At 36.5% G+C, this 19,339-nt stretch overlaps 1 protein-coding gene across 3 annotated transcripts in view; it reads right to left on the bottom strand.

Annotated features, from left to right (window-relative positions):
* Positions 1–12,313: 12,313 nt before the first annotated feature.
* Positions 12,314–19,339, bottom strand: part of ARID4A (AT-rich interaction domain 4A) — a 64,024-nt gene continuing 56,998 nt past the window's right edge. For all 3 annotated transcript variants that reach the window (XM_042943361.1, XM_042943363.1, XM_042943362.1), the window contains 3 exons: positions 16,830–17,036; positions 16,070–16,216; positions 12,314–12,547 (listed from right to left, as the gene is read on the bottom strand). In XM_042943361.1, coding sequence (XP_042799295.1) covers positions 12,444–12,547; positions 16,070–16,216; positions 16,830–17,036 — 458 coding nt within the window. In that variant the 3' untranslated portion in view covers positions 12,314–12,443. The remainder of the gene's footprint in view (positions 12,548–16,069; positions 16,217–16,829; positions 17,037–19,339) is intronic.

Here is a 19,339-nt window from a genome sequence, read left to right as displayed (position 1 = left end):
TTTGTATATAAGTCTTTATATGAACACATATTTCCTGTTCTCTTAAGTAGATACCTACAGGTGAAATGGCTAGATCATACGGTAGGACTATGTTTAATTTTTAAAGAAACTGCCAAACATTTTTCCAAAATGGTTGTACCATTTTGCATTCCCACCAACAGCGTATGAGACTTTCAGTTACTTCATATCGTCGCCCACATTTGGTTGGCCAGCCTTATTAATTTTACCATTCTAGAGTGCTACCACACCAGAGTGTGGCACCACACCAGACTGCCCCATTTGTTGTAACTGATAAACCTACATTTACACATCATTGTCACCCAGAGTTTATAGTTTACGCTAGGGTACACGCTTGATGTGCAAATGTGTGTTTTGACAAATGTATAGTAGTATGTATCCATCATCATGGTAACATGCAGAATAGTTTCACTGCCCTAAAAATCCTCTGTGCTCCACCTATCCATCCCTCCACCCCACTCCCCAGCCGGTGGCAACCACTGATCTTTTTACTGTATCGGTACTTTTACCTTTTCCAGGATATCATATACTTGGAATCATACAATGTGCAGCCTTTTCAGATTGACTTCTTTCACTTAGTAATATGCATTTACGCTTCCTTCATGTCTTTTCATGGCTGGATAGCTGACTTCTGTTAGTGCTAAATGATTCCCACTGTTTGGATATACCAAGGTTTTTCATTCACCCGCTGAAGGGCATCTTGATTGCTTCCAAGTTTTGGCAATATGAATCAAGCTGTTGTCAACAACTGTGTGCAGATTTTTCAATTCCTTAGTTTTCACCTTCAGTAAATATACTAAGGAGCATGATTGCCAGATTATATGGTAACAGGTGTACTTTTATAAGGAATTAGAGGCAGCTAGACTGTCTTCCCAAGGGGCTGTTCCATTTTTGCATTCCCACCAGCAACAAATGAAAAGTTTCTGTTGTTTCACATTCTTGCCAGCATTTGCTATTGTCGGTGTTTTGGACGTTTGTATACTAATAGTGTAGATATATCTAATTGTTTTAATTTGCATTTCCCTGTTAACATATGATGTGGAGCATCTTTTCATGTGGTTATTAGCCATCTGTACTTCTTTTTTGTTTGTTTTGGCCATCTGTACGTCTTTGGTGAAGTGTCTGTTAAGGTCTTTGGCCCATTTTAAGATCCAGTTGTTTTTCTTATTGTTGAATTGGAAGAGGTTTTTTTTGTTTATTTTAGATAATAGTCTGCTTTGATCTGAATGGTTGTGGACCCCTGAAATTCATGTTGTTAAAATTCTAGTCTCTAATGATGGTATTAGGAGGTGGGGGTTGGGAGAGGTGATTATATCATGAGATGGAACCCTCATGATTGAGATTAGTGCCCTCATAAAAGCGGCTCCACAGAGCAACCTAGCCTCCTTCACCCCAAAAGGCCCCCCCAACCATGCTGGCACCTTTACTGGACTTCCCAACCTCCAGATCTGTGAGATATAAATGTTTATAAGCCACCAAATTTATGGCATTTTTGTTATAGCAGCTCAAATGTACTAAAACAGTCCTTTGTCAGATACATCTTTTATAAATATTTTCTAGTTTGTGAGTTATCTCATTTTCTGTATGAACACTGTTTACATGTGCTTTATTGGCCATTCGTATATCTTCTTTGATGAAGTGTATGTTCAAATCTTTAGTCTGTTTCTTTTAACTGCATTTTTAAACTTTATTTATTTTGAGAGAGAGAGAAAGTGCACAAGCAGGGGAGGGGCAGAGAGAGAGAGAGAGAGAGAGAGAGAATCCCAAGGAGGCTTCACGCTGCCAGTGCTGAACCAGACATGGGCCTCAAACTCCTAAACCATGAGATCATGACCTGAGCCAAAATCAAAGTCACAGGCTTAACTGACTGAGCCACCCAGGCACCCCTTGCATTGTTTTTGTTTTTTAATTTTTTAATGTTTAAATTTATTTTATTTTTGAGAGAGAGACAGAGTACAAATGGGAGGGGCAGAGAGGGAGACACAAAATCTGAAGCAGGCTCCAGGCTCTGAGCTGTCAACACAGAACCCGATGTGGGGCGTGAACTCACTAACCACAAGATCATGACCTGAGTCAAAGTTGGACGCTCAACTGACTGGGCCACCTAGGTGCCCCTGCATTGTTTTTTTAATTGTTGATTTTGAGAGTTTTTTATCTATATACTCTGGATACAAGTCCTTTATCTGATATATGCTTTGCAAATATTTTCTCCCAGGCTATTTCTTGTCTTTATTCCTTTAACAGTCTCTTTTAAAGAGCCATAGTTTTTCATTTTGATGAAGTGCATTTATCAATTTGTTCCATTTATGGATTATGCTTTTGATATTGTATCTAAGAAATCTTTTGTCAAACCCAACTAGGCATAAGGTGACAAAGATCTTCTCCTATTTTCTTTTAAACGTTTACAGTTTGGGGCACCTAGGTGGCTCAGTCAGTTGAGTATCCATCTCATAAATTCAGCTCAGGTCATGGATCCCCAGTGTCATGGGATCCAGCCCTGCATCAGGCTCCACACTGGAGCATGGAGCCTTCTTAAGATTCTCTCTCCCTCTCTCAAAAAAAACTCAAAAAGTTTATAGTTTTAGGTTTTGTGATCATTTGGAATTATTGTATATGGTGTGAGGTACGGTTCCAAGTTATTTGTTGTTGTTGTTGTGTATATGGTCTTCCAGTTGTTCCAGCACCATTTTCTTTAGAAGACTATCCTTTTTTTCATTATATTGTCCTCGTGCCTTTATCAAAAACCAGTTGTCCATATATATGGGGACTTATTTCTGAACTCTATTCTGTTTCATTGTTCTATTTGTTCAAAATGCTGTTCTTAATGCTGTTTGGCTCATAATAATTCTTGAAACCAGGTACTGTTAAGCCTCCAACTTGATATTAAGAGTTGTTTTGGCTATTTTGGGTCCTTTGCATTTCCATACACATTTTATAATTAGTCTGTCAATTTCTACCAAAATAATAATAATAAAAAAAAAACCCTGGGATTTTGATTGTGATTGTATTAAATTTGAGAAGCAAAGAAAATCTTAACATTAAGTTTTATGATTATGAGCAAGGTGCATCTCCTTATTTACTTACACTTTCTTTGTTTGGCCTTAGCAATATTTTGTAGTTTTCAGTGTTAGAGGTCTTTCCCATCCTTTGTCAGATTTATCCCAACATATTTCATATTTTTGATGCAATTATAAGTGGAATTTTAAAAAATTTAATTTCTCTTTATTGCTAGTACATAAAAATATGATTAATTTTTGTATATTGATCTTGAATACTGCAATCTTGCTAAACTCACCAGTTTAGATGTCTATGATCTTTTTTGTTTGTTTGTTTGTTTTTTCTTTTGCCTGAATGCTCTGGCTAGAAGCTTCAATACAGTGTTGAATAGAAATAGTGAAGAGTGGACATCCCTGTTTTATTCCTAATCTTAGAGAAAAGAATTCAGTCTTTCCTCATTAAGTATGTTATTAACTGTAGGTTTTTCCTTCATTGGGTTGAGGAAATTCTCTTCTGTTTGCTGAGGTTTTTTTCAGGAATACATGTTGGATTTTGTCAGATTTTTTTCTCTATCTTACGGTTTTTTGTTTCAGTTTAATATGGTGAATTATGTTGATTTTTGAATATTAAACCAACCCTGCATTCTTGGGATAAACTCCACTTGACCCATGTTTCCTTTTAATAAGTTGTTGGATTTTACTTGCTAAAATTTTTAGAATTTTTGCGTATGTATTCATGAATGGTACTGGCCTTTAGTTTTCTTTTCTTGCAATGTCTTTGTCTGGTTTTGGTGTCAAAGTCATACTGGCCTCATTGTGTGGATTAGAAGATTCCCTCTTCTTCAATTTTTGGAGGAGTTTAAGTAGAATTAGTATTATGTCTTCCTTAAACATTTGGTAGTATTATGTCTTTCCTTAAACTTAAAAGTGAAGATAGCTGGACCTAGAGTTTTCTTTGTGGGAAGGTTTTTTTATTTGTTTTGAGAGAGAGAGGGCAGGCTCAAGTGAGCAAGGGGCAGAGAGACAGAGAGAGAGAATCCCACGAGGGACAGAGAGAGAGAGAAGGAGAGAGAGAGAGAGAAGCAGGGTTCACCTGGGGCTCATGTTTTACACGAAGTGGGGCTCGAGCTCACTCAGTGTGGGACTGGAACTCATGACCTGTGAGATCATGGCCTGAGCTCATGTCAGATACTTAACGACTGAGCCACCCAGGCACCCTGTGGGAAGGTTTGTAACTTCAATTCCATTTCATTCATAAATATAGGATCTAAGTTGGTGAATTCATTTGGCATAAAGATGTTTGTGATAATTCCCTTTTTATTCCTTTAATAGGTATAGGTACAATAGGTAGTGATGTCATCCCTCTCATTCCTGATATTGGTAATTTGTGTCTTTTCTGTTTCCTAATCAGTCTGGCTAGAGGTTTGTCAATTTTATTGATCATCTCAAAGAACTAGATAGTTGTCTTTTGAAATCTGTTACTGTCAAATTGCATCTATTCTAAAATTCTCCACTAGAGCAGTACATATACTGAAAGCACTTTATTGATATTTGTTGAACCAATTAATGAAAAAAAAAAAAAAAAGAACCACTGATTTCTGCATGTAAAGTCATCTTAATACTACCACATTCTTTTAGATACCAGCCATTCCCTTGTCTCTTACTTATGTCAGTACCTTAGTACGGATAAGATATAACTGAGCAGTATCTCGAGGCTAGGTTAAATGCTTTGAGGATATATATGACCCAAGAGAAGGCTAAAGGGAAATGAAGCCGGCAGCTAGCATCAAGGAGGGAGGGAATCTTGAGACAATAAAGAAGCTGAAGACAGTGAATCAGAGAAAGTGTGATAAAACTGCATGTCAGGAATCTTGGGATATTTAACTAGCAACTTAGGATGAAAGAGTATACATTCTAACAAGAAATGATAGTCACATAACATGTAATCCAAGAATGATTACCCAAAGTCATTACAGTAAAAGTTTCAACTTAATAGCATCAGTTTCAAAAAGGTATTGAGAAATGCTCAGATGTTAGAGGAAAAGGGGTACATAAATTGGCTTAGGTAAATTATGAAAAATAGGGTTTCTGTTTATACTCCCCATTTAATATATTGGGCTGGAGGGTACCTGGGTGGCTTAATTGGTTAAGTGTCCAACTCTTGATTGATCTCATGGTCACGGTCTCATGGTTCATGAATTTGATTCCCGCATTCAGCTCTGTGCTGACAGTGTGGAACCTGCTTGGGATTCTCTCTCTCTTCCCCTCCCTCTGCTCCTCCCCCACTCACGTGTGTGCATAGGCACATACGCACGCTCTGTCAAAATAAATATATAAACTAAAAAAAAAAGAACTCTGGTTAAAGGAACCAGGAAAAGGTCATGACACACATACCTAGATAGGAAAAGAAATCTCTCATTGCTTTCACCAGGCTAAAAACAAACAAAACAACACTGACCTGTCTAGTCTCTGTACTAGCTAACCATAGTGACCTTGGGTTTACCTGTCCCCTATATATTTGTTTTAGACATTGTTGGGGTTTTTTTGTCCAAACTGCACACACTTAAAATGCACTTCTATTAATTTTCACATATATATGTATATATGTGTGTGTGTGTGTATATATATATACACACACACCCATGAAACCATCACCAGAACCAAATTAGTGAACGCATCCATAACGCCCAAAAGTTTACTTGGGCCTCTTTGTAATCCCTTACTCCTACCCTATCCACTATACATTCCTTACCAGTTTCCCAGGAAACCACTGATTTGCTTTCTATCACTATAATGTATTTTCTCAGATTTTATATAAATGGAATTATAAAGTATGTGTACTCTTTTGTCTGGCTTAAATTTCACTCGGCATAGTTATATTATCTGTTTTGTTGCCTATACATCAGTTTGTTCCTTTTTATTGCTGGGTTGTATTCCACTTTATGGATATGCAACAATTTATCCATTCATTAATTGATGGACATTTGGGTTGTTTCAAGTCTTTGCACCTACTATGTGTGCACATGCTTTCATTTCTCTTAGCTGAGTATCAACAGGTGGTTGACCGGGTCATAAGTTTAACTTTTTAAGAAATTGCCAAAATTTTTCCAAAGTACCTGTACCATTTTGTGTTCTCACCAGTAGGGTGTGAGAATTCTAGTTCCTCCACATTGTCTCCAACTCTTTCATGGAAGACAATTTGGCAATATCTGTTGAGATTAAAGCTGCACAAATACTTTGCTCCAGTGATTCCACTCGAGGAATTTATCCTATAGGTATTCTCACACATGTGTGAAAGGACATATATATAAGGCTGTTAGCTACAGCATTGTATTAAAAATTAGAACAGAGCAAAATGTCCATCATTATGGGTCCAGATAATAAATTGTGGTATGTTGGTATCTGTGTGTTGCTGTAAAAATAATCAGGAAAGCATAGTTGTTTTTGGAAGGATAACTGATAACACCGGTTGCCTCTGGGAAGGGGAAAGTAAGGCCAAAGGTAGGAGATTGTCACATAGTCTGGTGTCCTATTTTGAACCATCTGGATGTATTACCTACTCAAGCAATAGATTTAAAACTTTTTAAATGCCTCTGAAACTAAAGCAGTTATTGAAAACAATTTTAGAATCTAAACCTTTCCACTTTAGAGATAAGAAATCTGACACTTGGCAGTGGTCAAGTGATTTGCCATGTTCAAATAGTTAGCTCAGTTATAAATGAGTACTGATAAGTCCTAGTAAGGAGAATCCCACACCCCATAAGTTCTCATTTTAGTCATTTAAAACAATGATGTCTTTGTTAAAAGTGCAACCATGATACCCAGGGAGCAGAAGCTTAAGACACTAACGTAATGGAACAAATACCGACTGGGGAACCAGAAATGGGCGGGGTTCCTAATTCTGCTATTTATTATTCCCTGGTTTCTTTGTAGTATTCAATTAATTAGCCATAATTTATTATTTATGTTTTATTAACATTTATTTATTTTTTGAGAGAGCGTGAGCGGGGAGGGGCAGAGAGAGGGAGTCACAGACTCCAAAGCAGGCTCCAGGCTCTGAGCTGTCAGCACAGAGCCCGACACGGGCTCAAACTCGCAAATTCCAAGATCATGACCTGAGCCGAAGTTGGATGCTTAACTGACTGAGCCACCCAGGCGCCCTGAGTTAGCCATAATTTTTTTTATCCATTCTTCTGTTAATGGACATTTAAGATGTTTGGTCAGCACAAACCATTCTGCAAAGAATAGTCTAACATAAATCTCTTGGAGCATACACCGTAGATTTTCTCTAGGATATATGGAACTGTTTGGTCAAGGGGGTGTTCCCCTCATCTTTACAAATCCAAAATAGATGTATTAATTTACACCTGCACACACTACATGGGAGTTCCTATTTCTTTAAATACTTTCTAATGCTTGAGGTTGCAAGACATTAAAAAATCTGTGTGACATCATTAATCACTAAGGAGATGCAAATTAAAAAAAAAAAAGACGCAATGAAATATCACTATACACCTATTAGATGGCAAAACAAAAAACCCCAAATGAATATATCTAATGCTGACAAGGATGTAGTGCAACTGAATTCTTGTGTATCACTGCTGGGAATGCAGAATTGTAGAGTGCACATACAATCCAGCAACCTTACTTCTAGGTGTTTCCCCAAGGGAATTGAAAACCTATGTCCACGCAAAAGCCTGTATGTGTATACTACTAGTGGCTTTATTCATAATTATTAAGTGCCTTAGAAAGTTTTAAATTTCAATGGATTTAGATTTAGTTTCGGTTTTTGAGAGCAGGTTTGGATCGGGACCCAAGAGAATTTCTGAGAGCAGTTACCACTTGGTGGGAAAACTGCCCCATCAAAGGAAAACCACCAGTAAAGCCTGAGTGTGTTCACAACTGTTTTGTCAAAGCTTAGCTATTATAAGGGCAGTCTTGGAGATAATGGCTACATGAAGGAAATGGTTTAATTCTCAGAATCCCTCATGGACTGCCGAGGCACATTCATCCTTTGAAACCAAGAGAAACTTCAGAGTTTGCTATCCTCCATAAAAAGGTTCGGGGACTGAGAAAAGGTTCTCTAGAGGATAAATATGTCTTGGGATATAGTGGAAAAGAAATTACTTGCAGGATTTGCAGATAAAATATAGGATGCCCAGTTAAATTTCAATTTCAGGTAAGTAACAACTTTTACATAGGGCATACTTACACTAAAAAATTATCTGTTGTTGGTCTGAAATTCAAACTTAGCTGTGTGTCCTGTGTTTTTATTTGCTAAATCTGGCAACCTAAACTGGTGAGACTCTTGAACTACATGGTCTTATTAAATGTAACTTAGCGTTGAGAAGAAATCTAATTACTTGTGTGGAATAATCATTTATTTATGTGGAAGTTTTAAGCTTGTCGCAGAACTTTTCAAAATGAATTCTGATGATACAGATCACAAAATGAAGATAATTTCATAATTTTGTTAACTTCAAATTCTAAAATTATAAACACTGCCCTTCTTACTCTGTTTAAAAAGATATAATGGGTCTAATATGAATATATAAAAAGGTTGTTTGTGCTTAACAAGAAAAAACGTCATTTGGTTTTGTAACAAAATGTAAAGACCTACAAAAAAAAATGTCTCCTGTGTGAAAACACCAAGCATATGTTAGAAATTCTGCATTAGTACAGACTCCATTGTAAGAGTCCTTCAACCTTCACTAATGATGAATGCCATCACATACCGTTGTCTTCCTGTAATGGGATAAAAATCTGTGTGTAACCATGTGGAGTAATGGAAGAGGGAAGAAGACACAAGAAGGAAAAAAATTCATCAGTTTAAGAATATTTTGAGTTGAGGATTAGATGGTTTAACACATCTACCCTGTTCAAATGATATTTTCACATTATTCCCTTGTGAAAAGAACCACAAAGACAACTTATAGATGTCTGACTTGTACATAAAAATCACTGGTAGAAAACAGAAACAATAGCAACTCAAAAGTAATTTTTTTCAACTTAAGTAAACATAGTTTTTGACCATCTTACCGTGTATTGGATGCTGGACCAGGCATTTTGTGGGATACGAGTATGACTAGGTACTTAAGTAACTAAACATCTGGTAGGGTAGAAAGATGCATGCATAAGTAAACACAATACAAGGCAAGTTGTCAACTAAAATAATAGGTTGAAAATGCAATCAGAGCATAAAAGGCAGTGATATTCTGGTGGTGGTAAGTCAGCAAAAACTTCATTGAAAAGTGGCTCTTGAGATGGCTCTGGACAAGTAGGGACAGAGTGGTGGGGAGAACAGAGGAGCAGGAAGAGGCAGAGCTGGGCAGGTGCATGGTTTGGGTTTAAAGCAGCAAAACTGCTTTGAATACATGATGTGGGAGGAGTTATTTATAAAATGAATGTCTCTGCGTGACCTGGCTCCTGCCTCTCTCGACTTAAGTGTTTTTGCCCTGGCTCATTACCCCCTTGCCCCATGCACGTGGAGCGCTTTACTCTCCCAACCTGCATCCCTAGCCAATTCATTATCCTCACTGAGGGTTTTACTGTTGCTTTCTCTGTAAAGCTTTCTCTGACCACCTTTACCTTCAAACTAGTTGGGCTCCTATATCGTATATCATGGCACCCCATACCTTAATATGTTTGTCACACGTATAGTTAAGAAATAAACATCTATCTCATTAGATTATACATTGCCTAAAGACAAGGACCTTTTTCTGTCTTGTTCACTGTTTTAACTTCTGGGCCTTGGCACAGTCCCTGGCACACAGAAGATACCTGACAAATTGTTGATGAATGAATTATGGTAATACGTTTTATGTGTGGTTGAATATAGCTTCAAATGCTTTCACAGTGTTGACAGTTCTGTTAAATTACAGGGGTTATAAGAAAGTTATATTTTAGAATTTGTAAGAAAGATATATAAGCAAATTAATAGCTTAACCCATATGGATTTCTATAACTTAAAGCAATTTCATAGAAGACAGAGTGTGTGTGTGTGTGTGTGTGTGTGTGCGCTATATACCAAAGTTCAAACATGTTTTTTTAGTGAAGGGCAGGAAAACTAGAAATACGACAAACAATAAAGGCACACAACGGAATACTGAAATAAACCTCGATAATCTTCAAATAACTTTGGAGACAGCACCTTCTATTTTAAAGAGTATCTTTATACTTTTTTAGTCACATGCAAGTGCTATCCTAAATTTAGCTAAATTCAAAATATGCCTCATACTTGAATTTAATAGTCCATATTCATTTACTTTCAGAATCCTCTCCAGCTTCAAAATAGAAGGATTTTAATAGTGTCCGTATACCCATTGAATGAATATATAATTGTGCTCTCTGCAGCAAAGTCCCAATACTTCATTACTAGATTTATATTGATTAGAAGGGATGGCATTCAAGCTGGTAACCAGTTATCTCATTTACTGAATCGTTAGTGAAGGAAATCATTAAAATATCCAACGTATGAATCTACGGTTGCCTCCAAGTTCCAACTAGATTTGAATGACACCCTTTTTTCATTTTTATAATTAAGTACTAGAAACATTTTATTGTAAAGACTGATGAATATATCGAATATGCTTTGTTTTATAAAGTCTGATTTTCCAACTGTAAGATACTGGCACTTGGGAAAAAAACAATCACTTAAATGAAAACTAAAAATATAAAGCCTATGTTTAAAACATGGCCTTTATTAATACTGCCCACTGAGCTCCATTTTTATTTTACATTGAAATACTTCTGCTTTGCAAAGAAAAGACAGGAAAGTGCATTTTACAAGAGTACTTTTTTTCTTTTTAATTCTCTGCGAAAATGGAAGGAATCTGAATCACAAGTTCACAATGTGGTAAAATGAAATTAAGAAACAATGATTTCAGTAATGCTATGCCATCACTAGTGTTTGGCTCTGACTTTGTTCTTGTAAATCAGATCCTGATATACAGTCTAGAGCATCTAGGTTATTACTCTACAGCATATTAAACACAGAAAAGGAGGTTTAAAAAAAACCCCTTTCAATGTACAAACATGAATTTAAAAACTGATTTTAAAAAATCACCTTTTTACATAATGTATATGGCAAAAATGCTTTAAATACATGATTTTGGAAGAATTATTTACAAAATGTATCAGTCTGTGGAACAATTCACAGACAAAGCATACATAGTTGCTTTACTTAGTTGTTGCATCTCAACTTTGGGAGATAAGAAATTTATTCGGCAGTATAGCAAACATAAAAACTATGACACAGTATTGTAAGGGCAACCAAAAATTTGATCCTCGAAACAGTTTAAATACTAGGACTGCCAAAGTTTCTAAACGAGGACATACTTTAATGATGCAGATGCCCATTTAGAGTCCGTGCTGTCTGAAGGACGGAGACGCGCTCCCTTCAGCGCGGGCAGAGCTGCTGGATGCAACCTCCTGTGAAAGGGACAGCTGAGAGCTATTGTCATCCAAAGAGTGAATTAACCTAGAATTTTCTTTTTTTCCATTTTATTAATATTTTAAAAAATACATAAAAATACAACATCCAATGTCTGAATAAATATATTTAACAAGTTGCAAGATAATACCTTATTTTACACAAAATTTTCAGCTTTAGAAATCTTGTTAAATAACTTCATTGTTGTTATATATTTCATTTTTGTCTTTTTGTAACAAAATAAAAACTCTGAAATTACATAGAAAAAAGACAAAATATTTTTGTCAAGGGATAAGATAGTCCACTGAAAACTTATTCACAATTCCACTGTAAACATTAATAAACATTAAAATATTTGCATAATTGTGTGCTCAAAAATCCTATAAAAAGTGGAAGACTTATTACAACTGTAGTTTTCAGTCAACTACACTTCCTTTCACAATTTATTTTGTCCCATTTACACCTTTAAACCTGGGCACACTGCTGAACATATACTTTGGCAGTTCTAAATAGCAAGTGCTTCCACAAAAATAAAAAAACAACAGCAACAATAATTAAAAAAAAACACAACATAAACCCCCTACTCACCAAGTGTTCAAATACATCTTAGTGAAAGTGCAGCAGTCACTATTCAGCTGGATAATATTTTGATGTTTATCATGTGCACTTGCTTGTCTATGATTTCTATAACGTTTGAAAGCTTTATTATACAAATTCAAATTTGCTAAGTGCCCTTTTTCTATCTTCACAAAAAATGAAAAATTAGGAAAAATTATGACAAATATGGCAGGCTGCCTAACCTTCAGTTATTAATCAGCTTATTGTTTGCAACAGAAAAGAAAAGAAAAGAGAGGGAATAGATACAATCCAGCCTGGAAAAGTATACAGGATATACTTAGCAATGTCAAACCAGTTGAGTGCTTTCTGTGGTTGTATTTCAGGGTTTTGGGATTTATGTCCATGGCAGCAAACTGCTGGGAAGGCAGAGAAAGCGTTCATCACCTGCATTCTACAGCAAGCACATTTTGTGGGGGAGATGATGATGATGGGCTCATTCCAGTGTCTGACGAAGCAGATGACATGGAGGCTCCTGCATGAGACACTGCGGAAGCCAAACAACTACATTAGACCCAAAACGATCAAAGATACCTAGCCACTGGCAAATCAGAAATACATTTACCATTCATTTCAATCAGTCCCCTTAAATGGTGCTAAAGGAATAACATCTCACAGAACTTCCTGTAACCAGCTAACCACTGGCTTCCTATCCTTATCCTGCCCGACAGACCTAATGGACACGACATTCCCACAGGCGACAGTAGTTATCTAGGTCAGGTATAAGAATCATAAGGATCGGGATGGAAGTGTAGTTGTGTGATTAGAAAAAAGTCCTCACGTGACTTTAACATAACTCTCCAGGAGGAAATAACACAGGTTAAGGATCACCACTCTGTGCATTTGGTACTTTGCCATTTTTTTATGTACTTTATCTTCTCTTTCTTGGCAACCCTTTCCTATCTCCTGCCAATCTGCCTAATTGTTCCTAAATAAGAATTTAGGAAAATTAAAAATTAAAATTAAAAATTTTTGTTTAAGTAGATCTCTCTCAGTGTATACATGTACTATCACTGTGACATGTAACTTGTTATTATAAATTCTAATATGCCAGAAGTCACTCAATGTCTCACTTTAATAACTCACTTCACACTAAAAAAAACTAAGAAAACAAAAAAGGGAAGACTGTAATGAAAGAATCTTTTTTTAGTTGTGTGAAACTCCTATCACCTTTAGGAAATTTAAAGCAGGTCAGGGTGCTCTGAAGAAATTTCAATTTGTTAATTTGCTTTTCTTTTTGTGTTTAGAAGTTCTGTAAAGACTGCCTGCTATTACAGTCTTTAAAGAAAAGGACAAACGTGGAAACCCTGATCTCCTTCCATTAGCTCCGTCTTACCTCTAGGAGTAAAGATTGCTGGACTTGGACTGGATTCAAGACCACATATAATACAACTCATCTTCTCAGAAATACATCCCCGGAGTCTCTGCATTGGCAGAATACTCTCAATATGGGCAAGCCTGTCGGGTAATTTACCTTTTTGTAAGAGACCGCCTTCCCAAAGCCCTCCCCTCATGTACATCCTACTTCTGGAATAGTTGGCTCTCTAAGCCTGCTCTGCAGTGGTCATTCTATAGCTTTCACTCATCACCTTGGTATTTGCCTGTTTTCCTAGGTAGGATTCCTTGTTTGCTGGATCTCATGTTGTCTTCTTAGCTTTCTAGTTTCTAGTTTGGCTTCTAGTTTCTAGTGCTACCATTGAGAAATCTGACACGAGAAACCTGATGCTGTTCTGAGACCCTTTTTTTAGATATTTTATTTTAATTTTATTTATTTGAGAGAGCACACGCACGAACACAGGGGAGGGGCAGAAGGAGAGAGAGCGAGCCAGAGGGAGAGAACATCTTAAGCAGGCTCCATGCTCAGCACAGAGCCCAACTTGGGACTCGAGCCCACCATGTCACGATCATGACCTGAGCGGAAATCAAGAGTGGGTCACTCAACCAACTGAGCCACCCAGGCGCCCCTAGATATGCCTTTATATGATAAAATTTTAGGATCTTCTTGTTACACATAGGATTCTGAAATTTCACAATGTGCTTTGGTGTGATTTTTCTCCCCCATTCTTTAGAGAGATTACAGTGAATTATTTCAATCTCCTAATTCATATCCTTTATTTCTGGAAATTTTTCTTATAATAGTTCTTTGATGACAGTGTCCTATGTTTACTCAGTGCTTTTTCTAGGAATTCTGTGATTCAGAAGGTGTATCTCTTGGCCAGATCCTATACTTCTCTTAGTTCTTTTCTCCTATTGTCTTTTTGACCATCTACTGGAATTTCTTTAGCTTTGCTCTCTCTTCTATTATTACATTTTTTAAATTCCTATCATATTTTTAATTTTTGAGAGATCCTTCTTGGTCCCTGAATTGTATTACTAGTATCATATTTTCGTTTCAAGACTGCAATACCTTTCCTGCGTCTGTGTCTAGCTATAGTTTGATGTTCTGGATGGGACATTGTCTGTTTTTTCCAAGGTCCTTTTTTTACTCTCATTTTCTACTTTGGTTTCTACCTTTATGTAGAAGCCTTCCTATCTGTTCTTGTGGCTTCCATATTTAAAAGGAGGATATCAAAAAGCCAACTGGAAGCTGTGCACAAGTATGCAGAGCTTTTCAGTGATGGGCAGTGTATATGTACTGATTGGCAAGGATCTTGCTTTTTGGTTCAGGAACCTCCAAATGTTGGTATCTGTGTTAGTCATTCCTCTTGGGTTGAGCAGCTTCTCCAGAGGAATTCTTCAGTCTCCTCCCAAGAATGAGCATAAGCTTAGTTGTCAGCTTTCAGGAAGCCAAAAGGATAAGAGTTACAGTTGGAAAAGGGATAGGAATCTCATCATTCAGTATTGTATACTTCTGCTCAAGCTCCTTATTTCTGGTTTTGCACTTAACCCTCACCTTCAGCTAAGACTGGTGTACCTGAAGTCTACAAGCCTATTCATTCCCCTCTCCCTCCAATAAGTTAATTTCTTATTTTTCTGCTAAAGCTGCAGAAAAGGGTAGTTTGTTTCACAGCATGGGACGAAAGAATCCAATTTCTCCTTCCACTTTCAACCATTTTTAATCTCACATATATCCCTGCTTTCTGGGGTGATATGATATAGACTGGCTTGCTTCTTGTTTTGTCCTAATGCAAGGATAAACAAGCTTAGGTTTTTGCACTCTGCTAGGACAGTTACAGCTGTCTGTCTGCTTCTCAGCTCGTAAGAGTTAAGCTGTTGATATGTCTTGTCTACTGTGGTCTGCTGCCCCCTTATCTTGTTCTTGTGGGTACAGGGCTTTTCTTTACTCTTATTTTATAGTGGGGCTTGGGGATGGATCTGATGTGAATATACCAATGTTTAGCTATAATTCTGTGCAGTTTTAAGGTATAGGCCAGGCATTACTCTCTCTCCAAGATTAATCCAAACTAATCTCTCCTCCCACCAAGTAGTATCACTCTTGGGGCCCTCCTCACACACTCTCCCACTAGAAGTTAAGATCTTTTGAGATCAAGGTCCGTATTTCATTCATCTCTGTACTTACCACCTGGAAGAGGGCCTAGCACATAGTGTGTATGCATTAATGTTGTTGAGCTGAACTGTTTCAATGAATGTTGTTGAGCTGCTTAGGAAATAATTTATGATCCCAACAAAATAATCTCTTTGAAGATAAGCTCATATGTCCATTAATTTTGGTGAACCTCATAATAACAGATATAGTGCCTGTTAATAGGTAGCCAATAAATGTATGTTGAGCAAAGACTGAATTTCAGAGGGAGTAACTCTTCTTAAGAACCCATCACATTTACTAAAATCACACATTTTGTAAAACAGTTCATAGTCCTTTTCAAGAATCTCATCCTGATTAATTCAGTTGTTGACTCACTCATTTCAACAATAGCACAAAGACAGCATAAGGAATCTAAAAACAACAATGTGTACTATATATATTCAAAGACTAACCTAAATCTTCAAAAATGATAGGATATATATATTTGAAAAATAGAAGGAAGAAAAATTACAATCAAATTACCTTCTCTGTCTTTCTTTTTTAATCTTTTTCTCCTCCTGTCTATGGTTGCCACTTCAGATTTCAAAGACATGTAATATTTTCTTATTTCTTGTAATTTTTCTTGGAGAAAAGAGATTCTCTCTGTACTGTTCATATTATCTAATTCATCTAAAAGGGAAAAAAAAGTTAATTTGGTTTAAAAAAATTACTTAAAAGAATATGGCAGTTCTATCAAAAATCCAACTTATAAATCCTCAAAAGCTTTAATTTATGAAAACTTTTACATATTAATAGCTAAATAAGGCTCTATAAACAAGTATGACACTAATTACATTCATGAGTAAGATTTCTGTGTATAACTCAAATTTCTTGTACTAAATATATATTACTTAATGATGTATTACTTAAATGATCAGCAAAAAACAGGAAAACATCAACACACAGCAACTGTGATCTATAATTATATTTATCTAAATTGTTTCTTTGTATAGATGATTTTTTCATTTATTAGTTATTTGCAATTACCAATACTAGAAAGGGTATTTCAGTTTCAATGATATATACAAATCACCATCTTATTTTGTAACTGGAGATCTTTCAGGTTAGTATTTATCAGGTTAGTATCATGAAAAGATACAGATTTATATTTAAGTGGTAATTACTGATAAGGCAACATTTGGAAACCTACATAAATGAATTTGGTAATCATTTTTTCTCATTTTGACATTTTAAGGTAAGTACCACTTTACAATATACATTCAGGTTTTCTAAAGCTTCTTACTGAGTTGAAAGCTCCATTTATATGTTCTAGGGGATGAATTTGGATGTTTATCCCTGTGTTTATCTTTTTCTCCATCTTTGATGTGAGGGGAAATCCTTGCAGGAGATCGTGCAAGCTTCTGTGGCTTAGACACACTAAGATGCTTTACTGGTGTACATTTACTTGAATTGTCCAGGACAGGAAGATCTTCACTATCACTGCTTTGTCCTATAATAAGAAAAAATGGATTCAGAGATTATAAATGATAAAAATCTCAAATATCAAAATGCAGCAGACCCAGCAATTGCATTTTTGTAATATCCTACAGAAATAAGTGTACAAATGCACAAATTTCTTTTTTTAATGTGTATTTATTTTTGAGAAAAATAAAGAGCGTGAGCGGGGGAGGGGCAGAGAGAGAGGGAGACACAGAAACCGAAGCAGGCTCCAGGCTCTGAGGTGTCAGCACAGAGCCCAACGCAGGGCCTAAACCCACGAACCGTGAGATCATGACCTGAGCCGAAGTCTGGTGCTTAACCGACTGAGCCACCCAGGTGCCCCACAAATGCACAAATTTCTTAATAGCAAAGAAATGGACATCTAAATGCCCACCAGTAGGAAAATGGTTAAAAATTATACACGGTTGATCACTGAACAACGTCGGGGTTAGAGGCACCGACCCCCACGCAGTCAAAAATCTACAATTACTTTTGACTCCTCCAAAACCTATTTACTAATAATAGCATGCTGTTGGCCAGAAGCCTTACTGATAACAAAGTTGAGTAACACACACTGGTATGTTATATACAACATTATATACTGTACTCTTATAACAAATTAATCTACAGAAAAAAATGTTAGAAAATCACAAGGAAAATACATTTACAGTACTGTAAAAAATCTGTTTATAAGTGGACCTGCACAATTTAAACTTGTGTTGTTCAAGGGTCAAATATACTACTGAATACTTTGCTAAAGTGGTTAAAAAGAATTAGCTAAAGTTTATAAGAACAAAAATGGCAAAATATCCAATATATATTATTAAATGAAAACTCAAAGTTATGAAACAATATGTGTAGTATTGCCCCATTTATGTTTAAAACCAAAAACAACCCAAACTGCATAATTGAAGGACAGAAACACCTGATGTATACACATCCTTTAACATATATATGTTTGCATACATAGGAATTGCATAATTGTTTGCAATTCTATCCCTCCTCACCAAATTTGTACTTAGAGATGCTTTTGCTCTTCACTTCATCATAAATTAGAATTGTTTCCTTCCTCCCCCCCCCCCCCCCCACATCTTCTATATCCTACTTCCACCCTACTCTCTCTCAAAAGCCAACCTTGCCTTCTGACAAGGCAAGGTTGAGGGTTACCCACTCAATTTCCCAGCCTCTCCTCTATCTGTATCTGTCTTTATTGACTTTTTTTTTGGGGGGGGGGGGGTCAAAAAGAGAGTGTTTCTGAAGACTACTCTCTTCAGCTGTACTCTTAAAACCATCTACTCCCAGCTCCCCTGGAATATCTCAACATCAATTATCCATCTTCTTTTAGCTTCAACTTCTTTTCCCAGAGTCTACCAACATGCTTATATCTTTCCCACTCTTAGAGGAGGGAAAAAGAAAACTTCCCCTTTTAGCTGGCACCTCTTTCCTTCTCTTTTAAAGTAAAATTTCTTGAAAGAAACTTTGTTATCCTCATTTCCACATCTTCTAATCACATTCCTGTGCTCTTGTTAGGGTCCCAACATTTACAACTCAACAAATCCAATCAATGTATTTAATCTTATTGCATATCCAATAGCATTTGAAACTTTTTTATTCAAACCCACCGGCATTTACTGATTTGCATTTGTCTCAGATCAGTGCCCATACAGATATCTCACATAATTCTGTTGGTCCTTTTTCTCTTTTTACATCTCTTCCACAGGAATCGCATCTTCTTACAATCCTTTACACAACCATCTTCTAAAAACAGACTCTTTGAAGCTCCTATTTCCCTAATACTGGGTATCTCTAGCCCAACATTCCCTGAATTACTTACTCTTCCAACAGCCTGCTGCTACTCCTCTATCCCATGTGTCCATTAGCCAGTCCCTCATATGTAACTAATAATGACTGAGTCCTAATGATTTCACTTCCCATCTCTTCAGTTCATTTCTTCTTGCCAAAGATTAAGCCAGATATTCTTTCCCAAAAGTAAAACTGATGATCTCCTTTCTTCCTTTTTAATCCTTTTTACTTTTTATTTTGAGACAATCTTCAAACTTAGAAAAAAGCTGTAAGAACAGTTACCAAAAAATGTTTTTCTGACCCATTTGAAGGTTAAGTTGCCCTGCCACACTTGAGTATTTGGTGTTTATTTCTTATAAACAAGAGCATTCTCCTCGTGTTATCTGCAAACTGGTCCCCAACTTAGCAGTTTATATGTCATATTTCTGAGTGTTGGAATCTGGGAGCAGCTTGGTTGAGTGATCTGGTTCAGGTAATTCTTGTGATGTGGCAGTCAAGCTTTTAGCTGAG

The sequence above is a fragment of the Panthera leo genome, chromosome B3 (assembly GCF_018350215.1).
Source record: "Panthera leo isolate Ple1 chromosome B3, P.leo_Ple1_pat1.1, whole genome shotgun sequence".
Classification (NCBI taxonomy): domain Eukaryota; kingdom Metazoa; phylum Chordata; class Mammalia; order Carnivora; family Felidae; genus Panthera; species Panthera leo.
This window is presented reverse-complemented; position numbering and strand designations above follow the sequence as displayed.